Genomic DNA, 25,431 nt, shown 5'->3' with positions numbered 1-25,431 from the left:
TCCTCACTGCGGGGCGACATCAGAGGATGTTGCCGTAGAGACGGAGCGTTGCTAAGTGCATGATGACGTCATGAGCGAGAACGTACTCAGCTTCATGGTCTTTAATTTTTCGCACAGATTTATTAAAGATGTGAAGCGCTGACACACCAGTCTCTTTTGATTGTTTTGATTTTATCGCTGACACTGCAGTTTACAGCTAAAAACCCATAATGTCATTGATCCAGGTCCTGCCTTCATCTGTTCTCATCCTAATCTGTCGCAACTCATAATCGGTCGTCTTTCAAAGCTTGTTTTGGATTTTAGAAGTTAACCTTCTCAAAACTCCTTTCCTTCTGTGTGACCCGGGGGTCCGCATCAACACTCAAAGAGTCCTTCAGGCGGATTCTCAGTGACCAAAACCCAGCTGAAGCTGGGGCTGAAGAAGACCACTGTATCTTCATCGCATCACCCACAGTTTATGAGTGACTCTCTTCTAAATGTCTGTGGACTCTCATTCATCCAGGTAGATTACATTGAAAGAAAAAGTAGTCAGCTGGAGCTGGGCTATTCTTTGTTTTTGTAGACGTGTCCTTTGAGGTACGTTATGCTCACCTCTTCTATAAAGTGAAGGTTTGTCTTTTGCTTCTTTCACGGTGAAACCATCAGGTGACTGAGATCCAGACTTCACTCAGACTTCCTCAAACCACAGCTTTGTGTTCTTGTGTTTGTTGGCTCTCTTGAAATCCAACAAACTTGTGTCAACCAGAGAAGCAAATATTGACTGTATATCAGAACTGGACTGAGTGACCAGCTGGCCCCAAGAAACCAAAGTCCTACAGACTTAATAAACAGCTGTTACTCAGTCATTCTATTGGTCAGAATAACCGTTCTTAATCTGATACCTTTTTCACATGTTCTTAATAATCCTTCTGATATTTTTTCATCAGTGAAAGTTATTTAAGTTATAAATTGACCAATCAGATGCCCCAATAAAATTATGTGGTCTCAAATCAAATGTTTGAGGCGTTTGATTGACAGAATCTCCTGCGCCCGGTTTCTAGCGGCAGGGGTGTTTCCTTCCAACAAGCTCACTCCTGATTGGTGAGAGTTGTTGCATGGAAACCTTGACTCAGACCAATAAGGACCAATCACTGCTTATCATCATCTGGCACCAACATGTCCATTACACACAAAAAAGGGGAACTGGATTGACTTAATTTGGTTGAAGCTGGAATCATTTTCTATGGGTGACGTCACTCGCTCAGTCCAGTTCTCATGTACAGGAAATGGGGGAGCTGACAGGACCTCAGAGTGCTAACAACCATCCCCCTTTTACCCAAAGATGCCAAAAATGCTAAGAATCCCCCCAAACCACTCTGAGCTTTTGTCAGCCTGTTAACCTCCAAACCAACAGAATGAGAGGTCATGTCTTAAACAAAGACATATATGAATCTATTTGTCTGCAAGTGGATGCATCAGAATGGAGCGGAGCAGAGAGACTGTGACCCGCTGACTGTAGTTTGTACATGGCATTTATGAGCTTTTTTCAAACTGCACTTTTTCATCTGCTCCCTATTCACAACAATTTGAACAAATAACTATTCAGAAACGCAGTTTTGAGCTTAATTTTCTTTATGTTTGTCCTCCGTTATGAGAAAAATGCCACAAGAACATGTTAAAAACACAAAAAAAAAAAAACAGTTTTCATTGAAATGGGTCTTTAAAAACCTCCTCTCTCTGGCAGCTTTAGTACCACTGGTTTTCAGCCAGGATGGAGAAAGCTTCTTGGAAAAGAGCTGCTATAATAAAAGACAAACCAAATCCAGGTGACTCTGTTTACCTACTACTTCTCTAGTTAATGATCTTTATTTGTTGGTAAAGCAGAATGTAATTTAGTTCAGAAGATGTAGGTCATCAGGAGGAGAGCACACTTCCAAAAACTGAGAAGAATCAGTTGATCGTCGGTTCATGATCGACTCTGACCTGATGGAGCTGATGGTGAGTGATGGACGCTTCTGACAAACTGCACCCCAGAACTCATCATTCAACACATACCTCTGTCTCTGAAAGAACTGTAGTGTTAGTTAACAACTTTATCACCTCCAAGCCAAGACTTAAATCAACATCTACAGTACGTGCTTCTTTTCCCAGAGTCCCTCATTTATGAGCCAATTCCTGCTCCTCTGGACAGTAAATGATAATCTTGATTATTTGTCAGTCTGCTGATTGACCACTCATGAGCCTGTTTTTCTCTGACATCCCTCCATCCTTTCCTCCGCATCAGTCATTTGTTTCTGTGTTCATGTTTGTGAGCGCTGCATCGTGGTGACACAAGCAGTTCTTCCGCTGTGATGTCACCTCCCTGTCGCAGAGTCCCCTTTGGGTGGCAGAACCGTCCGCCTTCGCCCACCGCGCCTCCTAAGGCTCCTCCACCTGCAGGCAAAAGGAAGGACTTTTTTAGGAATGAAACCTTTTTAAAATTAAAGCCCACCAACCTCATATTAAAAAAAATACAAACACCTAAAAGTCAAATGTACAAACCCAGCTGCTTGAAATGTTACAGTTAGTGTCTTAAATTAGCAGTAATGGTGCGTTTTGGTGAGTATTTGATTGGATGAGTGCTGACAGATGAAACAGGTCCGTCAGGATCCTGAGGTATGAATGTACACAACTATAAAAAGCTGTCAAGTTAAATGATTGAGCCCCAAATTAGCTAAAGAAATTCCCAAACTCTTTCAGAAAAGGAAGGAATTTTTTGAAAATTTCAAACCCTTTTTTTAATTTCATTTTCAAAGATTTAAAAACAGATTGATGTTTCAAAACCCATAAAAGAAAAGTCCAAGCAGACATTTCCTGAAGGCGGTGGATGTTTGCATATCACAGAAGCAGACAGCAGAACGCACGAGGGAGTCTAAATCAACAAAATATGCACAAAGGACAAAAAAGAAGAAAGTCCAAGAGTCTGAATGTTTTTCTGCAATAACAATAGCAGAAAAATTCAAACTCAGTTTTCTCCCATCAGCCTCTCCGGATGTTTTTTTTTTTAAACTTTTACTGCCCCCTCGTGGTTGAAGGCGGCATAACTTTGGAGCCTCAAATGAACAAAATTTATTTGAACAGGAAACTCACAACAATGTGGTTGAAGCCGGCTGCCATGGGATGGTTTTGTGCAGGAGGAATAGTCACACGGTCCTGCTTAAGAACAAAGGACGTTTAACCTCAGCCTGTGAGTCACTTTGAATCTTTTCCAGTGCTGGAACAGGTCCACTCACCGGTTCCTCTTGGTCGTACACGACATTGCTGAAGCCAGTGGTTGGTCCTGTGGGCAGAGACTCCGACAGACCATCGGCTCTTCTCCTGGTTCTCATGTAGAAAACGATCAGAGCGACCAGCGTGCCTATGAGCACCAGCACCACAATCACAGCTGCTGCAATCCCTCCTGCATTGTCTGGACCTGCAGGAAAAACCTTCACTGTGAGAACAAGATCCACCTCTGGCCTTGATGTTCAAGAGCAGAGGTCTGCATCCATCACTCATAAACTGTGGGTGATGCGATGAAGATACAGAGGTCTTCTTCAGCCCCTTTGACTTTGGGAAAGTTGTGGAGCTGCAGGAGTCGGAGAAACACTGTTGTTGGCAGTTCGACCTGCAAGCTGTGGAGCCACATGTGGCTGTTTTACCTCTCACTGTGGCTCTCTGGTCAAAGAAAAATAAAAAGCTTTTCATTTTGAAATGTAAATGTAGAGCAAAGATGTAAGTAGAAAAGTAACACCGACCCAATAGAAATCCCAAAATCTATACTTCACCTTTTAGAAAAATAAGACACTGATTTGTATTTACGTTGTGGTTATATTATAGTTACTATTAAGATGAATATACAAGAAAAAGTGCTTTTTTGTCCCCTATCTTAATCAACAGCAAACAGAGAAGAGCTGAAGACCCCTTGTGTGGGACATATTTTACTGCTAAAACAGGGGCTTAGGAATCTTCTGACAAAAAAACGCTCTCAGTTCAACATCTAATTTGCCATTTTGGAAAAAGAGAATTCCATTTGAACCTTTGCAGAGATAGATAGCATGGTGTTGCCGCGGTTAGCATTGAGGCTTCATAATATTAAGATCAGCGATTTAGTGTCTTATAAAACAATGTCTTTTTCGTACACAGACAGACCATTTCCCCCCTTAAGAGCACCTGTGACAAAGACTTTAGAAAGGATTTTGTGTCGTTCCTTCGTGGCGCTTTCATGGACGCAGAGAGCGACGACAATACACTTCGTTTTAATAATCATCTGTTTTTGCATGTGGCGCCTGTGCTTGAAATTTTGAGTTTAAAAGGTTTTAAAAAGAAGCACTTTCTCGCTGAACCTTTATTGGTCCATCTATGTGAAGCTGATTCAGTTTCATTGAATGGTGTAAATAAACTACAGAAGGGATTAAATGACTCGTGAAAATCCTGCAGAGCACCAAGTGAAAACATCCAGGTGAGGTTAGACATTCTCTCACCTGCAGATGAACCATCGTCCTTTCCCTCACAGCTGACCCCAACAGTCAAATGGATGTCATCCAGAGCCAGCAGCCCTGCTGAGCCTTTCAGTCCCTCAAAGACAATCTGCAGACAGGCAGTGAGGACAGACAGACAGGCAATGAGAACAGACAGACAATGAGGACAGACAGACGGACTGGCAATGAGGACAGACAGAAAAGCAATGAGAAGAGACAGACAATGAGGACAGACAGACAGACAGTGACAACAGAGAGGGACAGGCAGTGAGGACAGACAGACAGACAGACAGACAGACAGACAGACAGACAGACAGGCAGTGAGAACAGACAGACGGACAGGCAATGAGGACAGACAGAAAAGCAGTGAGGACAGACAGAAAAGCAGTAAGGACAGACAGACAGACAGACAGACAGACAGGCAGACAGGCAGTGAGAACAGACAGACGGACAGGCAATGAGGACAGACAGAGAGGCAGTGAGCTCCAGAAACCCTGTCTCACCTGGTACTCCTCAGTGGATATGATATTGGCATCAAAGCGTTTCCACGGGCCGCCCAGGTCACTCGGCACCAGCAGCTCATTGAGGCCACGCCCAGTCAGAGTCCAGACCTTCAGCTGGCAGTCCGCTGCCGCACAGCACAACAACAGAAGCATTACACTGGGACAAAACAGTGGCTCACTAACTGCACTTCTGCTTACATGACTGCGGTTTGTAGGCCCAGAATCTTAAACAAGTGCCTTTGGTGGGGGGCAAGTGGGGGCTCAGCAACCAGGCATTCTGATTGGCTGCCGTCCTATTGCTGCTTGGAAGAAAGAGGAAGTGACCTTGCACAAAGAGAACGCACCCAATTAGAAAGTGGCGATGGTGTGAGCTGCTGCTGGTGGTCTTCGACCTTCACCTTTCTCCGTGCCCAGAGTGTGGTCTTCAGCCGGGACGGGAAAGTGCTTCTCTGCCTCCTGATTGGTCAGCTCCCAGTCCAGCTTATCCTGTTGGATGTTCTGGGTGTTGCTCCATATGCACATCCCTCTCTCCATGCTGCACACCGACTCTGAGGCGACCCAAACACAAATTAACGGTCAAAGAAGGATGCTTTTTAGAAAAGGCAGTTTTATTTGTAATAATAAGCAAAAAGACTATTATAAGGTTTTAAGGTGTATTTTTTTAAAAGAAATACGGGTAATCTCATTTTAGTGAAAAGTTAAGTCATTTAGTTTTAGATTTGTTGTAAAAAATTAACTGGACCACAAAAAAAGGCCTGAATTCATTCATACATTTGCAATGTGTGGACTACTGAAAAGACTGATAAGTCCAGCTTATCACAAAGCTTTGAAACAAAAACTGCTCCTTCAAATATTCAGTAATCATAAACAAACAGGTTCAATTAAAGAGAACCCAGACGTCTTTAAAGACTGTATTCAGTGTCAAAGAAGATCCAGAAAGATAGTAAAATGGCATCGGCATCAGTCATATCTGACTATACCAGGAGGTTAGACATCAGTAGGTGGACAGCCAAGCTGTTTTTTCAATCTTAAGGTTTGCCTCAACGTTGATACCATTCATTAGGCTGGTATTCATCTGCCTCTGTTGCTCCATGTAGCTAGATCTACTAGAAGGTCCTTCATATCTCTCTTCAAAACATCGTTAAACCTCAAGCAGGGTCAACACCAATTGGTTGTTTGGCATCTTTTTTTAGGACACTGTGGACAACGCAGCGAGGAAGGCGACTTTTGGGCATCCTGTGGACATCTTAGTCAAGTTTCAACAGGGATGACAGAGGTTTTCCTATTGAATTCTGTGTAGTTATTCATGATCCTTTTGATTTTATGTTTACATTACAATTACCGGTGCAAAGCCCGTTGAGACGACTGCTGTTGTGATTTTGGGCTATACAGATAAACTTGAATCGAATTGAATTGTGTTGTTCACTGAAAAGCTACGGTCACCAGTCACTTACAACACAACTGTTTTCTTAAGACTTATGAGACTAAATTTACTGCATCCTGCTGAAAACGCATCTAAGAGTTCCTGTAGCTGATTTGCCAAGGATGCACAAAGAGCAGCATCATCTGCGTAGAGGAAATCACAAACAACTATGTCTTGAACTCTATTCTTGGCTTTGTTTCTGGATAAGAACAAGTTCCATTATCACGGGTAAGCAGTGAGACGCCAATATGGTTTGGAATGTTTTGATACCCAGTTATGAAAATGTAGTCAAAGTTTATGCCAAAGAGAGTAGTGCTAACGCATTGCCCTGTTTGCGTTAGCACAAAACACTGAAGGAAGTATGGCAGCAGGACACACTGATAAAATGTTTTAAAAACTATTATTTAACTGATGAAATTGAACACAAAAACAATTGAAAAGAAGATGCAAACACAAAAACCTGATGTCAGTTGGTGAATAGCAGAAACTAAATTAACTGAAAAAAGTCTCAAATTGTTGGAAAAACTGGGAGATGATACGGATAAACGGTACGAACAATCCCAAAATCACAACAAAAATCATGCAGCTTTAAAAAATATAGAGCCTCAAAAATTTGTGAAACAAGCTGAAAATGTGCAAACTGACTAAACATTTAAGTTTGAAAAGGTGTAGATAGGCTCAGAGGCCTGCTGGTAGGGTGTCTGCACCGTAATGGGTTCGAGTTCACAGTCTAATCACACCACAGAGTCTAAAAATGGAATCCAGTGCCTCCCAGCTTGAGCCCTAACACTTAAATGAATCTGCCTTTCCCATTTTAATAAGCATAAAATGGACTATAAGTCAGAAACCATAAAATTGACAAAAATCAAAAGAACATAATAGGATGATTGTGTTAGAATGCAAAAAACACTACATTTCCCACGAGGCCTTTCTCTAGGTTATACATTCCCACACAAAATGGCTTTATGATCATACATGTGTAAAAAGGTTTTTAGCAGACTAATACATCAATCTGTAAGAGTGAAAAATGATTACGTGCTAACAAGCAAAATGATGCAGAGGCTGAAAAAGTTCAGTGTAGAAAGTGTGGCCTCTGCTTTTATTGGAAGGTGGAACAATATTTTTTATTTTTGCTGGATTTTCTTTACAAACCTTGATCTTCACAAGGGTAAAGAGAGATGTGGACGTCATCAATCGCGACATGCGTGTCTCTGCCTCCGGCTCCGATCACCTCAAACTCCAGCTGAGGAGCAGATTTCACTTACAGACAGGACTGTGAAGCACAGCTAACATTTCTACCCAAAGCCTCTGATGGGGCTCAAGATTGTGTTGTAGTTGGGCTCCTCCCTGTACCTGCCACTCCATCAGGTCGCTGAAGATATTTCCTCTTCCGTGGCGCCAGAGGTCTCCTTGATTCAGGCTTGCAGAGAAGATCTTCAGCCTCTTCCCATTTGCTGGCTTCATGTACACGGTGAGAGACCCTGCAAAGAAAATGTGTTTGACCAAAACTGAACAGATAACAGAACCTTGATTCCTGAAAGGTTCTGGATCAAACAGTAGCAAAATAGAGTCAAGCATCAACCTGAGCCAACATCACCAAGTCACCGAGCATCAGAAGGAGGAATAATAATCAGTAATACGGAATGTATTACAATAATCCTCAATTAGTTCATTTTTTGCTGTTTTACTTTTTTCTTTTTCAGTTGTATTTTTTTATATGAAAGCCCATCAGGCTTTAGATAAGCTAAATTGATTGTATCCCCAATTTCTTTGTGCTCAAATCCTCACCTGGATTCTCTCCACCCATATGGTACCAGAAGCTCAAACACTCTTTCTTTGTGGTTTTTGCACGAACAAGGGAGGTGAGCACCGCAGCCTTCCCACGAGGAAGGGCACTGGCGTCTGTGTTCACCATCATGTAGAAGCCTGGGGAAACAGCCAACAATCAACAGTGTCCTACATGTAGTGGAATTTCTGGGCTCGGATGGGACCCTTGTCTGACCCTGATCAGTCTGCAGAGTGTGGTCGGTTTCAGGTCCGGTGACAGCGGTGCTGCTCTGACCGCTTCGGTGGACCCAGATCCCCCCACTGGAGCTGCTGTAGCCACAGCGATCTCCTTCAAAGGAGCACATCCTGGGAATGTTACACGGACCGTCCACCAACGCCACGTCATCAATGGCCACGCGGCCGTCAAAGCCAGAGCGCACCGCCTCAAACACCAGCTGTCCAGAAGAACAGACATCGGTTTTGCAATCGTACTCAGATAATACAACCACAAGACCACAACTTCACAAACAGCTAATAAAAACATTGTGTGACTGTATACCAGTGTGTTACCAATGTTACCCTTAAATGTGGAATTCCACAGGGAGCTGTCTTGGCCCATTGCTATACATATTTTTGTGATATGATATCTCCTAAACCCATAGCTTCCATGATTATATATGCAGATGATACAAATAAATCAGTAACCTCTTCCAGCTTAGTTCAGGTCTGTAAAATGCTGCAACAGGAGCTAATGTGCATTTCTGAATAGGTGATAAAAAACAAGGTAAAACTGAATGTTCTGAGAACCAAGTGTATGTTTTTGGGCTCAAAGCATTCTTTCAAAGAAAATCAAAAAATGCCTATTTTGCTTGAGAATCGGTCAATAAAAGTTAAAGATGTTAAACTGTTGGGTAAAACACTAGATCAAACAATGTCATAGACCACTTATAAATGTAACTTTGTGGCAAATATAAGAAGAAAATAATCGGGAACATTTCAAAAATTAAATGCCATGCTAATTATCAGATGTCAACACAAACACAAAGCTTGGTTCTTTAGTCTTATGTTACTTGGACCATTGTCCTGTTGTCTGGTCAAGTGCAGCTAAAAAAGACCATCACAAACATCAGATGGTGCAGAAAAGGGCTGTAAGACTAAAGGACCAAATAACTGGACACATCAAAGTCTGTTGTGGATGAAAGTCAGTGACAAACTTGAGTGCAGTCTGATTCTGTTGGTACACAAAATCTGGACACAGACCCCTCAACTTGTTTTCACAGTTACTAACCACTATTATTCCAAACTCTTGTGATAATGTATGTATTTTTAGAAGAGCAGAAGATCGGTCTTTACATTGGTAAAGACTGATGGGGATCTTAAACAAACAAACAAACATAAAAACAAATGCTTAAAGACTTTCTTTCTGCTGTCGTCTGCTACAGCTTCCCTGATGCTGCAGTTCTTCCTTACCTGAAAGTTTGTGAGCTGGTGGGGGACAGGGCAGTGGGCTTCATGCCACATGTTCCCATGCGCTCCACTCCGGGTCCACAGGACAGATTCATGCCCACTCAGATCTGTGACCTTCACAGTCAAAGCTCCTAGGAGGAGGAGGAACACCAGAGCGATCAACATCGCATCGCTGAAGTCAGTTTTCTTCTCCATTATCATCCATGATCATGTCAGTGGGGGTCACCTGTGTTGGGGCCGTAGAGTTTGTAGAAAAAGGACAGGCAGGAATTTGACGGTCCTGGAACCTGTGGAAATGAAATCAAACGCCCGAATGCTCCGCGCAGAAGGGGACTCCACATGTCCACAGCAAGGCTTCGGCCTGAACCTCAGCAGAGAAAAAAACCCAACATGACTGTCTCAAAGTCACACCATCGCTCATTATCAACTTCGCAGCTCTGGTTCCAGACTCTCAGATTCTTAAAATTCTTCAGCCTTCGTGTGAAAACATTCAGCCAATTTTCAATTCTTTTTTTTGGGTTTGGGACCACAACATTGTTCAGATCTTTTACAGTTTCTGTTGAAGCACTGAGTATACGTAGGTAACAGAACCTTCTCAGCATCTGGAACAAGTTCACTTCAGATGCTTCAAGGAATTAAAGAAAGTAGGCTCTAATGACTAAAGTGAGTAATGAATTGTTTTTACCACATTTCTACAGGAGATGACCATTAAACCATTTTATATAAATTAAAGTTGATTGTGGATTTTTGTGAAATACCACTGGAATTGGGGATCTCTCCAGGACCAATAAAGTGTTATATCAGCTTTAACTGGTGATCAATATTAAAATTGTTTTCTAGATAGTTCTATTCAGTAGCTTGTTTTTTTATTTGTCCTGTGTAATTTGTCCTTCTCACACACATGGTGTATATTTGTATAAACCCCTTCTGAATTTGAGGCAAATTTCTATTTTTATTAATTACATTGGAATACAGTAACTTTTTTTTAACAGTACCTTTTTTTTCATTGAGCGGAAAGAGATGAGAGTTTTGGATGGAGAGTTAAACGGGGTTTAAGGGTACAAAAGGAAAAAATGGTGTCAAGAAGTTGAAGGATAATGGTCTATTATTTTTGAATACTCAGTGCATTCTGCACACACTGCAAAAGGAATGCTGCAAAAGACAGGGGGGACTGGGGCGTCTGGACCTATGACCTACTGTGTGTTTGCAGGAAACATGAAGCAATATATCATCTGAATTCTTCCACACAGGCTGTTATCATTTATCAATAAAGAGGTTAGAGTAGAGCTGGGGGTTTGCTATATAGTGAAACTATCTTTGCTTTATCCCTCATGCTGTCCTATGGGGTCCAGATGACCCGATCCTTACATTGACATGTTCTCCCTACCATGACAAAGGTGGATAAAGGAGAAGAAGATTTCATGTAATCCATGGACACCAGTGAAGATCACAAATCATTGAAGAAAAAAGGTTCAGAGCACTGTCTAGTGGGTCTAGATGACCCAACTCCCAATGTGAATATGGCTAGGATAACACAAGGGTTAAAGAATAAAATTAAAGCAATTTTTATTTTGTATTTTTGTGTTTGTGTTACCCTCATTTGCTTATTTTTTATAGATTTAACTCAATCAATTAAGACCTTAATCAAACCAGTTTATTTCCAAATGTAAAACCAGCTGGAAAAAGGTGGATGCCATCCCAAAGCTAAGTCCAAAAAACAAACATGTCCCCAAAACACTTACCGTGTCCTGTGGTGTGGTCGTCCTCACTGAGCGCACTCCAGTCAAAGTTATCGCTGTTGTCCTGGTACCACCCACACAAGTCGGAGTCAAAGTTACAGGAAATTCCTGTCCAAGACAAAATTAAATGCTGAGATGTTGGAAGGAAGACCTAAGACGCCCCGCACACACCGCAGCCTCACCGGTGTCAGTCAGTGGAAAGTAGCTGGCGTGGCAGTCTGCGAAGTGAATGTTTTTCACCCGGATCTGTCCGTGAGGGTGCAGCTCCACAGCACGAGCTTCAAACACCATCTGAAAAAGGAATTTGGATCAGGAACAGAACCAGAACCATCATGCAGTTTTGGATAGAGTTCTCGACAAAAGTTTACGTTTTTTATTGAAAAGTATGCAGTGTAATGTCTTCTTTTACTCCGACATGAAGGAAAACATGAACATAAACAAATGGTGGTTCAAAAGAAAATCCTATAATCAATTAAATTTAATGTTTTCTAAACCTATAATAAATCAAAGTCCCCACTTTTTAAACAGCTGGTCACAGTCATGGCATCATTTCTACAGTAAAAAAATTTCAGTGAGTTTTTCCCTTGTTTCCTTTGAGGTTCTCATAAATGTTTGGTTCTTGTTGGTTTTATTCCTTTGTCCAGTTCAAACCAATCAAACCAATCAGGTCCAAGTCTGGAGACTGTGCTGGGCTTCCCATGTTCCAAAGATTACCATCTTGTTCTTTGACCTTTGAGTCTAGATTTACGGTATGTTCTAAAATCCTGGTCTTGTTGGATGAAGCAGACCAATTAGACTCAAACCAGAGAGAATTAAACGCTGTGGAAATGTGTTTATTGACAGTGACTCCCACTTTAAACAAGACCCTGAATCCAAACCATCCCATTACACACACCCCTCCTTGTCTGACAGATAAAGCTACACACCTTGGAGCCATGCTTTCCATTTTGTTATGGTGTGTAAAGAATCTGAGAACCAAAGATTTCAAATTTAGATTCATCCATCGATGACTCCTCCCTCCAGTCTGCAGTTTCCAGTCACTGTTTCCTCTTTGTCTCATTCTGCAGTCTTAGCAATGACTTTCCTGCTGCAACTTGTCCTGTCAGCCTGCAGCGCCAAGAGTCCTCTTCATTGTTTAAACCAAGACTTGTCTACAACATCAGATTATATTCCTCTCATAAATATTGTGTGGAGATAAAATAATATTCTCACATTTGTAAAATGTAAGTAGCAAGTGCAGTGTACTGTAACTAATGTCTGTAATTTTATCAAAAATAATTTACTTTTACATTTGGGATCTTTCTGCTCTCCTCCTGAACTTTCTTTGTCATAGTAAGTCGTAGCTTTTGCTAAATCCTCATTTCAGTCATTTCAGACCTATGAGCAATAGTGCAAGGAACATTTGTTGATCACAGCAAATCCTACAAGAAATAGTTCCAACACAGTTTAAGTTCTATGTTTGGGATCTTTATAGCACACAGACATTTTTTCCTCTCCTTTTCACAGAGACCAAAGGTTTTGGGCACTAAAGCTGCAAGACCAACCTGGAAGCGATCTTTCCTCACACCGATGAGAACATTGGCGTGCCGCCATGCTTCTTCCTCAGATCCAGTCTTCCCACCAGACTCCCACATTTTGGGTCCGACGCCCAGCAGGCTGTCTATCACCCTGAGTGACAGCTCACCTGCAGCACAGACAGAATTAAAGTGTCAATAATTTGGTTCCAAAAAGCACACCTCTTTAAACGTGTGGCATCTTTTTTCACCAATGTGATCGGCGCTCCCAGTGAGGGAATAATCAAAGCTGATGTTGCAGACGGGACCAGAGGGGCCAAGGAGGGGCGTTCGCATCTGCGCCTCAGTGAGCTGCTGACCAGCAGCCTCGATTACGCACAGGTAGTCCTCTGAGAGACCAGAACTTACATCAACAGTCTGTTCATTGTTATATGGGATGAACTGATCCTAAATGACAGTCTTTTTACCGTTAGAGGTGGAATTTTTATGGAGTTCCCAACGCTGACTCCCAACGCTAGTGTCAGTCCAGCCTGAGCTGCCTTCAGCGTACAAGAAGTCACCTGCAAAGAGCTTTTCATGAGACACAAGATAAAACGCAAGACACCAATTTAATATTTTTCAAAGCTTTTATCCTGTTTGCCAAGAATAAGCTGGAAGTCTTAATTAACCCAGTCTGATGGTATATTTCACACCAGGCTCGAAGATGGGGGTTCAAGCAGCCACTTGACAGAACAGTCTATGTTAACGAGTGTTTTCAAAACTCTCACGTTCACACATTGGTACACAAGTTTTTAAGTCAGTTTCCGAGCTCTGTGTGCAAATCGCACGACCATTGCACGCGCGTCAAAAGTTCAGCCACTTGAAGGATGACCCGTCAAGGACTCGGGTTTGGTAGTGATGTATGGGTGGCGTCTGCTTTAATACACATAACCATTTGAAAATTGATCATGGAGGAGAAATTAATAATTGCGGTTTGTGCCCAGTAGGAATTCTATGACACCAAGTCTTTCATAAATCAGAATGGAGCTGTGAAAGAAAAAGCCTGGAGCAAGATTTACGAGTTTTGCATTGCTTCGACAATTTACCACATCCTGCATCTAAACTGTGCTTCTAGTCCCAAAATGATCACCTATTGATCTATTTTTCAAAGCAATCCCAGTGGTCTTTTAGTTATGATTATGTTGTTTTTTAGCCTAAATCAAAAAACCTGTGTTGCTTTCTAAGACATAGTTTCTGCAGATTGGTAGATATTTATTAGAAATTCACCTCTGAGCATGACTGTTGGCGTGGAGCAACCCCACCCCCACTTTCCCTCCACATTGCTGAGCTCTCAGAGCAGGGAGAAAATTGGAATTTTAAGCTAAATATTCTTAATTTTTCTTTACATATGAAAAACGCCACAAGATCATGTCTTTTTTTTTTGTGCTAGAAAGTGTATCCTTATAAACTGGATCTCTGATAAAATCCCCTCTAAAGCACAATGGCAAAAAACTGTTTTTAGTTACATGTCTCTCGACTACTTAACTTGTCAGCTACATCATAAAAATGTTTTTGAAAAGATATGGGAACCTTTCTTGTTGTATGTTGGATTAGACATTTCCACAATTATTAAAAGAGCATTTGTATTCTGACCTCAAACACGTATGTACAATAACGGCTCTACTGTTGTTTGATCTTTCTTTTTGATGGTCATGACTCCAGCACATATAATATGATATAATTTCTGTATCCGTGGGCCTGTTTTGTTTTGTTTTGTCCTGTCCTGTTGATATGTTTAAAAATAATAAATATATAATTAAAAAAAAAACAAAACACCAAAAGCCCCATTTTCACCAGAGTCACATGGTATAACGAAAGCTCATTTCTGATGTAAACGATTCAGAATAACTGTTCTTGGTCCACTCTGCAGTTCCTGCTTGGCAGACCTGTCGGTTGTCTGGTGAACAGATAAACACTCACCACACTTGGCCTCGTCCTCGGCTTCTGCACAGTCTGCGTGAAAATCACATATCTTCTCCGGCTCGGTGCACGGGTGCTTGGGGGGTTTGGGGAACCCTTCCAGGGAGTTGTTTTCTGTTTGAAAAATGAATGTGAGGAGCTCGCATCACTCTGATCGGGTCAGGATGTCTTGCCTTTTGCATGAGTGGCGTTGCGTGTCTGCTTCAGATCAAGGGCATACCTGAAGACAGGCGGCATTCAGGAGACAACGTGATGCTGTCAACGGCAATACCTCCATAGTCAAAGTCTCGAATTGCTGCCATTATCAGGATCTAGATAGATAGATGACTTTATTAATCCCACAATGGGGAAATTTCATTTATCTGTGGCAGCAACACGACATTCAGAAATAATCTATATAATATAACATCAATAAAGGACATCACAAATTACATTTATATTAGATAATTAAAAATATTACTAAAATTATTATGAAAAAATATTATCAAAAATGAGATTCTTATTAAATAAAGAAATAAATATTAAATAAATACAGCTGCAAAAGTGTAAAAAACATGCGGTCTGCAAAACATGTAAACTGTAAAAAAAAACATTACAAATTTTTTCAAAATACAGAAATAACTAATGAAGTTCACACCAAAAACAAAAACAAACAACTGTTCAGGAACAAAAAACAATTTAAAATTGAAAAACAACAACTACAACAAAAGTAAATGAATCAATGACTAAACTAAATCTAATCTGATCTGCAAGGATCTGCAAGGTTCAAAGAATTTATGTTCAGTCCAAGTCATTTCTGTAAAAAATCAGTATGTTCAGAGGAAAGGTGATATTTTACAGACTGTCAGGGTTATCATTTCTCATTTTAGGACCTACTTGCCTCCCAGATAACACATTTTAAGGATACAAAACAAACACATTATCATTTTCAAACACTTTGATTTATTTATTTATTTATTTTACTGTATTTGACTCTTTTTCCTGAAAAGACTTACTTGGAAAGTTGTGTTGCACACAATCTCCACCTCAGCCTTCACCCACAGATCACCAAGAGAGCCAGCCCTCTCCCACACAGGGATGATGGAACGCTCCGTCACCATCACCGTCAAACCCCCGGACCTCGGCCCAAACTGGTGAGTGTACATCACCATCTACACACAGACAGAAATGTACAGGGAGTCAAGGTTTTCATCTGCAAACTCTCAACAGTTTGTATGTGATAAAAAACGTTATCTTAGCTGATCCATTTCTAAAGTGAAATAAATCTCTTTACAACCTCTGCAACTCAAAAATAAAAACTTTCTGTTAAGTGTCAATAATTTTTGAAAGCTTGCCAAAAGGCAAGATGCTGTTATGCCACCATAATGTTTTCCATTTCACTGATAGTAGCTCCCAGATTAGATATCTAAAAAAATGTAGTCCAATCCAATGATTATCATAGAGAAAATATAGAACCTAAAGAACTGTTTAAAAAGATCATTTGAGAATAATTCAATAGGAAAAATGACAGGTGGGGAGATGTTTGATGTCTTGCTCCGTTGGTCCATCTTATTCCTGTCTACTCAGACTGGTCATGGCGGAAAGTTGCCCTTACTGACTCTGGGTCTGCATGAGGTTTCTTCCTAATCTTCCCTTTAGAGAGTTTTTCTCTGAACTGTCACCCTTTGCTTCTTAGTTAGGATGAATGACATTAAAAAAAAATTGTTTTCATCTGTTGGTCAATTGGATCATTTGGCTTTAACGGAAAGGTCTGGAGAAAATTGAATGATAATAATCAGATTCAATTTTCTCAGTTAGACGTTTTGAGCCTTTTGTGTAGCGCCTTGACTTGAGTCAGTTGTGACACTTATGAATTTAAATTAATTTGCTGTTTCTTCATTGTGATACAGAACGCCTATACGGGTTGTTAATTTCATTTTTAGAAAGCCCCCACCACCAGTTTCCTGATTTGACTGAAACCTGGAGCACCAACAGTTCCTTCAAAGACCACTAGAAGCAGCTGACAAATACTCTAATACCACCTTCCAAATACTTCCTGTTATTTCCTGTTCCTAAATGCCGGTGGTCAAAAAAAGAAAAGAAAAATACAGACTTTATACTTCAAACAAATGTATACACATCCTTTGATGACGTCTGAATTGTTTTGTTTGTTTCTATTCTTGACATCTCTAGAGGGTTGTGTGCATTGAGAGCAAGTTTTTAATTGGCAGGTGACTGGATTCAGGAGTGGGCTCAAGAAAAATCTCACTTTACTTTCACCAGCCTGGGCCTCAACACAGCCACGTGCTTACTAAAACGCATACAGTGATGCAGACTATGGCTGACAACAGGCTGCACTAGGACAGAATGTCTGGTTTCCATTTTCAAAACCCACCCAGTCAATTTCACCTGTCACAGGTTGATGGAGCCTATCCCAGCTACTGTTGGGTCAAGGCAGAGTACTCCCTAAACGGGTCAGAATGTTCCATTTTCAGTCATGAATTTTTCAGAAAAAACATTTTAAAATTCATATAAAACCTTAAAGGCAAAATATATCACGCTGCACTGGTAGATTGTTTTGCATTACGAATGGGCAGCTGGGTACAGAAGTAAAACGGTTGACCTCTGGTTGGAAGATCACTGGTTTGGACACCACCCACTTGTCCAAGTGTCCTTGGGCAAGACACTGAATGCCACATTGCTCCTGGTGGTTGTGGGTTGGCGCCACGGCAACAGAGTATCAGTATATGAATGTGTGTGTGGATGGGTGAATTGGACTGTGACTGTGAAGCGCAGCATAGAAAAAGGGCTATGTGCCGGAAAGTATGCGCCATCTACCGTTTTACCACTTCCTGCACTTCTTGGTGAGATTTAGTTTTTGAACTGCAGCAGAAAAAGGATTCCAAATGTGAATCTCAGACCTTAGAATGGTGGGAAGACTCAGACTCACCTTACAAGGATGTGAGCTGTTGGTTGGTTGCAGAGGTGGACTCTGAAAAGCAGCCCAGTCGCTGGACAGACCCTCATCCGGGACGGTCACATACAGGAAGGAGCCTGTCATGATTGTGAATACATTCATATTTTTTCTGACTAAGGGCTGTTGTAAAGAAGGTCAGGGTTAGGGCTGGGATACCTGACGCAGAGTTTTTGGACTGATCTCTGCCGGGCCCTTTCCGAGGATCGGTGGTTGAGATCCCCTCTTGGTTAGTTATGATCCACTTCAGTGAAGATAATGACCTTAGGTCCCAGTCGCACAGCCCCTTCTCAAAGTCACAGCGGCGGAAATCCCCTGGACAAAAACGTGCACGGTTCCTTACCACATTACCAGCGACTCAACTCTCTGCGAGTTCAGCTGAGAAGCAGGAGCTCGGGGAGTTTCTCACCACAGCTCTCTTCATCAGTGCCGTCGCCGCAGTCATCGCTACCATCACAGACCTGCCGCTGCTCCACACAGGCGGCGTTCTTACACGTCAGCATCCCTGCAGGACACTCCTCCTCAGGACGGGGAGCTGACGATGGCAGGAGGACGAAAACATCAGATGATCCTCAGAGTTCTTCGTATCAACAGTTTTGTAATCAAATGTTTGCATGATGATCAGGAACAGCTGAAGTCTGAGGGGCTCACGGGGCAAAGCGCAGTCAAGGAACTCCAGCTGGTCCAGGGCCACGTCCCCCCCTCGCCCCTCTGAGCGCTCAGAGTGAAGCCTGATCTGAAAGCTTGAAGCAATCCGTCCCAGGTAGATGGTGTCTTCCCTCCAGGCTCGGACACTGGAGGCCTCAGGACGCCACACCACAGCCTCCTGAGAGTCCTGGCGGAGGACGGACCCCCACAGGGGGACAGAGCCCAGCCCTGTGTGACCTTAAGACAACAATCAGTTTAACTCTGGACATCAGTGAGGCCAGAGAAGCTGTTGGATGAGATAAGAACATATTTGTTTGTTCGCTTGAGTCTGGAGATGGAGGGAGGATGGGCCACAGGTGCTACCTGAATCCCAGAGGAAGTATCTGAGACGAAGACGACACGTCGGTGAAGACTGCTTCATCTCCGGGGAGATGAGAACTGTCTTTTGTGGCGACTGAGCCGTGACGGCGCTCACCCCAATGAACCAGCCTGCAAGAGGAGAACCAATCAGAAACCAGTGGATCCAGAGAGTTTCAGTCATCAGTAAAATCAGTCCCACCTTTGCTCCAATCATGTTTCAGTAACTAACACTGTGACCACCCATGTTTCAGTATCCAGCTTTAAAGAATTTCCTTAGCGCGACTAGCAGCTGTCTATCAAAGTGTTTTTACAACATTTTTCCTTTAGATCAACTTTCTTTAATAGACTGCTTATACAACTACCTTGTTATTCATACAACTATATTCCTGTGAAGCAATGTTTGCCACAGCAACATTCTTTACTGCAACGTTCACTTTGGTACTTTGAATCTAAATTTGTTCTTTTCCTTAAGGAAGGTGAAACAGAAAAACAGTCACGGTGCCCTATTTTGTTCAGAGATGGCTTCTCAGCTGTTTAGCGCCCGGGGCATGTGCTGACCTTTATGTCAATTTGCTTTTCTACTGTTTCCCTTTTTATAGTGAAGTGAAAAATAGCATTCACAACAGATGCTCATCATCCGATTATCTTAGACATCGTAAGCTGCTGGGATAACAAACACTGAGAAAAATATGTAAAATTAAAAACAAGGTTTAAAAAAAGGGCCATGTCTGATTTTTAATCCTGTCCTACGTCTGTTTACATCTTTTTAAAGACCCACTTCAATTAAAATGGTGTTTTTGGTGTTTTGAAAGTGTTCTTGAGGCATTCATGAAGGACATAGAAATAATTCAGATTAAAACTGCATTTCTGAGTATTTTTTTATTCAAACTGGGATGAATCAAAAGCTGATGAAAAACCGCAGTTTGAAACAGTTCTCTTTTGTAGCAGCTGAAATGGGCGGGCCAAAGTCTCCCTGCTCTGCTCCATTCTGATCATCCACTGTCAGACACATAGATCCATGAACGTCTTTGTTTTCCTGGTCTGAGCTGGAATCTGGATCAGAACTGGACGGCTGGATAGCTCTGATATTGCTAGCAGTAAGCTAGCAGGACAGAGTTTAAACAAAAGGATGATGGGATATCAGCTAAGGCTTACTTCGGCGCCAAAAGTCCCGCCCACAACTCAGATGTGATTTTCTAATGAGCCTGTGCCGCTCTGCAGAAACTATGTCCCAGAAAACGATACAGGTTTTTTGGATTTGATCTAGAAATAGTAATTGACAATATTGTCTAAAGTCCGTCTGTGACTGCAAGGACCATAATAATCATAATTAAAAGACCACTGGGGACACTGTTAAAAAAAATCAAAGGATTAACTCGTTTGTTAATCGGTGATGAAATGTTTTTATCTTTACTCCAAAAGTCGCCTTACTCCCAAAATTCAAACAAATGTTCAGAACTGACCTCCTTTATACAGTGGTGGACAAAATTATTAATACCCCTCAGTTAAAGAAAGAAAGTCTACAATGCTCACTGAAATGACTTGAAACGTTCAAAAGTAACAATAAATTAAAAAAGTTTGAAAATTAAATAATCAAAATCAGCCATTACTTTTGAGTTGTTGATTAACAGAATTATTTAAAAACAAACTAATGAAATATGGCTGGACAAAAATGATGGTACCCATAACTAAATCTTTTGTTGCAAAACCTTTTGAGGCAATCACTGCAATGAAACGGTTTCTGTATTTGTCAATGAGCCTTCTGCACCTGTCCACAGGTATTTTGGCCCACTCCTGATGAGCAAACTGCTCCAGTTGTCTCAGGTTTGACAGGTGTCTTCTCCAAATGGCATGTTTCAGCTCCTTCCACTGATGTTCAATGGGATTCAGATCTGGGCTCATAGAAGGCCACTTCAGAATAGTCCAATGCTTTTCTCTGAGCCATTCTTGGGGGTTTTTGGCTGTGTGTTTTGGATCGTTGTCCTGTTGGAAGACCCATAACCTGAGACTGAGACCAAGCTTTCTGACACTAGGCAGCACATTTCTATCCAGAATGCCTTGATGATCTTGAGATTTCATTTTACCTTGCACAACTTCCAGACACCCTGTGGCAGATGCAGCAAAGCAGCCCCAAAACAGAACTGAGCCTCCTCCATGTTTCACAGTAGGGACATTGTTCTTTTCGTTGTATGCTTCGTTTTTGAGTTTACCAACATAGAGCTGATGTGCCTTACCAAAAAGCTCCAGTTTGGTCTCATCTGTCCAAAGGACATTTTCCCAGAAGCTTTGTGGCTTGTCAACATGCATTTTTGCAAATTCAAGTCTTGCTTTTTTATGATTTCCTTTCAACAGTGGTGTCCTCCTTGGTCGTCTCCCATGAAGTCCACTCTGGCTCAAACAACGACGAATGGTGCGATCTGACACTGATGTACCTTGATCTAGGAGTTCACCTTTAATGTCTTTGGAGGTTGTTCTGGGCTCTTTGGATACAGTTCCAACTATCCGTCTCCTCAATTTGTCATCAATGTTCCTCTTCCATCGTCCAGGGTGGTTGGCTACTGTCTCATGGGTCTTAAACATCTGAATAATATGTGCCACTATCGTCACAGGAACTTCAAGCTGCTTAGAGATGGTTTTATAGCCTTTACCTTTATGATGTTTGTCTATAATTTAGTTTCTAATGTCCTGGGACAATTCTCTCCTTGGCTTTCTGTTGTCCATGTTCAGTGTGGTTCACACCTTTTCACCAAACAGCAACATGACTATTTGTCTCCCTTTAAATAGGCAGACTGATTGATTATGGGTTTGAAAACAGCTGTGATGTCAATTAAAGGACATACCTGAGTTCATCTTGACCCCCTGGACAATTAGTTCTCAGTCTTTTATGGAGGTACCATCACTTTTGTCCTGCCATATTTCATTAGTTTGTTTTTTAAAATAATTCTGTTAATCAACAACTCAAAAGTAATGGCTGATTTGGATTATTTAATTTTTAACAAATTTTAATTTATTGTTACTTTTAAACGTTTCAAGTCATTTCAGTGAGCATTGTGGACTTTCTGTCTTTAACTGAGGGCTACCAACAATTTTGTCTACCACTGTACTTCAAATGTCGTTTCCTACAGCACTTAACTTGAAATGTGACCCCGACCCAGTTTTGATTCATGTTTGTCTCTCGTTTGTTGCTTTGGAAAAAAGCATATGTTGAATGTCCATATGAACTGAAAATGTGAAAATTAAGATGTCTATAAAATTGCTTTAAAAAAGGCTAAATTTGCTAAAGGGAAGCTTAAAGTCCCACTCTGACCATCTTTTGATCCATTTTCAAAGTGTTCCCAGTGGTCTTTTAATGATTGATTGATTTTAGGCAAAATCCAAAAACCTGTGTTGTTTTCTAGGACGTGTTTTCCACAGAGCGGCAGGAGTTCCTTAGAAAATCACCTCTGAGTTGTTGGCGGGACTGATGGGGCGGGGTAAGCCCACCCCCCTTCCCCTCCCTGAGAACTTGGAGCAGGGGGCTTGAGGCCCGCCCAGCATTTTTCCCACATCACCAGAACAATCTTTTTCCAACAGGATTTTTTTTCATCTGCTCCTGATTTACAACAATTTGCATCAAGCTAAACTCAGAGATGCAATATTGAGCTTAATTTGCTTTATATATGTCTGCTATCATCAGAAAAATGCTACAAGAACATGTTAAAAACATCAGTTATACCAGAGTGGGTCTATGTGTGTATGTATTCATATACTTTTCTATATTTAAAGCTATAGTAAAATGTTAAAAATTGTGTGTTTTGTATGTGATGTATAGGCCTCTGTCTTTTTTAATGATTAAAAGAATAGAGGGGGTCTTTTAAAAGTTATTAAAAGACAAAACATGGTTTAAAAAAGGCTTAGTGATCATTTTTCCCAAGCTTTAATAACCTAAAGTCTGAATAGTTTTAGAATCAGAAATGTGCAGACATTGTTTTAAGTGAGCACAAAAAAGTTGAATAAAACAAACAGGATTTGAACCTTTGGATGCCAGAATGAAACATCTAAATGTGCTGAAGAAGCTCCAGAAGAACCAAAAGGGCAAAGGGCGTGAACGTTCTCAGTCTGTGTGTACCTGTGGCTGTGCCTGTGGTGAAGTCAGACAACGGCCCGCTGTCAGACGGCCCCCCCTGGAGCCTCTCCCAGGTGTAACCGTCACCTGACTGGACGCTCCATCCACACATGCCAGCATCTTCAAAGTCACACTGAAAGTCCTTCCCCCCGTGGCCTTGGGAGGGTGAGGAGAAACAGATAAACTCTCTGACATTTACAGAGTTATTGACAAACAGATTTCAGGCTTGAACTTCCTCCTCATTTTCTTAATGATATTTCAAAGTAAAAGCCTCTGCAGACTCACCACAGTCATCCTCATCGCTGCAGTCAGAGCAGTCGCACACAAAGTCACATTTGGCCTCTGCAGCCTGACAGCGAGGAGCCTGAGAACCTGCAGCTGATGAGGAAAACGTACCGTTCTCATTCTGCTAACTGTGTTCAGTTCGAGGTTTGAGGATCAACAGAGGAGCAAACAGCTGATCGAGACACTCAGAGCCCATCTGTGGAGCTGCAGCCTTCCTCATCATGCAGTAAAAAACAGATCAGTGTTTATTTAGAAAAGTGGAAATGCTTCCAGTGCAGTAGTGGGAATGCTTACTAATAAAGACAATGCATACTAATTTTGTTGCTTGTTTCAACACTGTACCCTCTACTCTTTACCAAACTGGACTTCCCTCTTCACTCGATGTAAAATTCACTTCTTGCTGTTAATTGACAAAACTCTGCTTGGACTTGGTCTTTATTTTAGCCAGCTTTTGCACACTTCATCCCCCGTGTACAACAGCTGGTCTGCGAAATGATTTAGTTCACATCCAGACCCTAAATCAAACTCCTCATTGGGTTCTTCATGCTTTCAGTCTGCAGCATCCTGAATCTAGAATCATTTACAACAAACCCAGACTGCACACTCTTATTCAGACAGTTATTAGACAGAATCTTAATGAGCATTTCAAAGAAATATGCAGTAACCTGGTTTTAGGATTTTATTTATTTTATTCCATTAATTATTGCTTTTTTTTAAATGATTGTCTTGTATTGTTGCTGTTTCATCCTGATTGGTTCTATCTATGTGTCTCCTGTTACTCCTTTCATTTTTCTGTCTCTAAAGGTCTTCCCTTTTACCAGGCCACAGTTGGAAAAAAAATTATGTATTTTTTAAATATGTCTTGCTGGGAGTAATAAAAGTTAATAGAATAAATTAATTAAAGAACTATGGAGTACAAGATCAGGCACACATGTCACTGCGAGTTATTCGGATTTTTTTATTTTTAATTCGTTCCAGTGAACAAAATTGTAGAATTTCACTTTATGATTAAATGCAGTATTTTGTACAAAATCTATTTTATTATAAACAAATATTTGAAAAGTGAGATTTCTGACACAGTTTGTAGATCAACTTTGTTCTTAAAAAAACAAAACAAAAAAAAAAGCTGTAGAAATAAACTGGGATTTTGAGATATTAGATTTGAGAACATGATTTGTCCTTCAACGTGAAGGAAACAAAAACTAAATGTATGATTTTTAGAAATAAAACAAAAGTCCATTAAAGAAATGAGATATGAAGATTTGTGAAGGGAAAACTGAAGTAGAGTTAAGGTGCATCAATGAAGATGCATATTAATGTTTCATCCATTAAAAGCAATCACTAAATGGTGGAGAAATTCCAAACTTTGTATAAAACTCATGAATCAGCTTTCCTCACAATGCCAAATGGAGACATTTCAAAGAAAATATAAACAAGAGTTTGGTTCTAAAACTCAAACTGGCTAATTAAAATAAAAAATAGTCTCAGCCATTTTACAGAAACTACCAAGTAATTATTTTTCATCCACTGAAGTTGGATTATTTGTTATTTGTGAATAAACGATAGTACTGAGTCATAAATCCACCACATCGCCCATCATCAGAATGTTAAATGCTATGTGACACATTTCTCACTTTCTATTCTTTTTCTCCGGGTTTTAAGTGGGAAGTCACTTCAAACTACAAATTAAGTATATAAGGCAATATAGTTTTGACACAGTAATACAGTAAGGTAAGGGATTACTCTCACTAACTAGTACTATGTAATCTATTACAGTTTAAAGGGGCTCACTGGCACATCACCAATCAGCACATAAAAAACCTCAATCTCCATCATTTTCAGGCTGGCAGAGAAACATCTCTAGAGCAACCTTCACACAGAGAATGTACTCAATGTGTGAGAAAAAAGATGAACCAGAGCTCTGAAATGGACCGGAATCGAACCATTCTTTGAGTTTAACATCTCTTACCAAACTGTAGAGTCAGCAGCAGCAGCAGAAGAGCGAGGGTTCCCGAACGCACCATCTTTCAACTACTTCCAGTCTGAAGGTTGGAATTCAGACACTGACCCCTCCTCTCAGAGATAACACACGGACTTTGAAAGTACCCAGCATGCAACTGCAACAATCTCCCCTCATAAAACCTCTAGAATGGATGACACCACTCATAATTATTAAGTATTATAGCACCACGTGTCTGAAAGAGCAGTATCTGGAAGATAAGAAACCCCC

General features: G+C 41.1%; 1 protein-coding gene across 2 annotated transcripts; it reads right to left on the bottom strand.

Moving 5' to 3' along the window:
* Window positions 1–1,593: 1,593 nt before the first annotated feature.
* On the bottom strand, window positions 1,594–25,303 carry mamdc4 (MAM domain containing 4). 2 transcript variants are annotated; one of them, XM_078955638.1, is made up of 29 exons: window positions 25,171–25,303; window positions 23,202–23,294; window positions 22,920–23,072; window positions 18,815–18,940; window positions 18,455–18,688; window positions 18,213–18,338; window positions 17,963–18,118; window positions 17,780–17,883; window positions 15,846–16,001; window positions 15,071–15,161; window positions 14,851–14,964; window positions 13,359–13,451; window positions 13,143–13,280; window positions 12,922–13,061; window positions 11,560–11,668; window positions 11,381–11,485; window positions 9,865–9,999; window positions 9,642–9,769; window positions 8,407–8,626; window positions 8,193–8,330; window positions 7,758–7,885; window positions 7,557–7,647; window positions 5,380–5,529; window positions 5,180–5,305; window positions 4,982–5,106; window positions 4,482–4,587; window positions 3,252–3,433; window positions 3,109–3,174; window positions 1,594–2,412 (listed from the first exon to the last, which is right to left on the bottom strand). In XM_078955638.1, the coding sequence occupies exons 1-29, from the start codon at window positions 25,223–25,225 to the stop codon at window positions 2,398–2,400; spliced, it is 3,603 nt and encodes a 1,200-aa protein (XP_078811764.1). In that variant the 5' UTR covers window positions 25,226–25,303; the 3' UTR covers window positions 1,594–2,397. The 2 variants fall into 2 exon arrangements, with proteins under 2 accessions (XP_078811764.1, XP_078811765.1); XM_078955639.1 differs by having other exon boundaries at window positions 3,109–3,171.
* Between the last annotated feature and the right edge of the window lie 128 nt (window positions 25,304–25,431).

Source organism: Oryzias latipes, chromosome 12, assembly GCF_053564925.1.
Source record: "Oryzias latipes strain Hd-rR chromosome 12, Olatipes_Hd-rR_3.1".
Taxonomy (NCBI): Eukaryota; Metazoa; Chordata; class Actinopteri; order Beloniformes; family Adrianichthyidae; genus Oryzias; species Oryzias latipes.
Note: the sequence above shows the minus strand (reverse complement) of the source record. Positions and strands in the feature narration are given on the sequence as shown.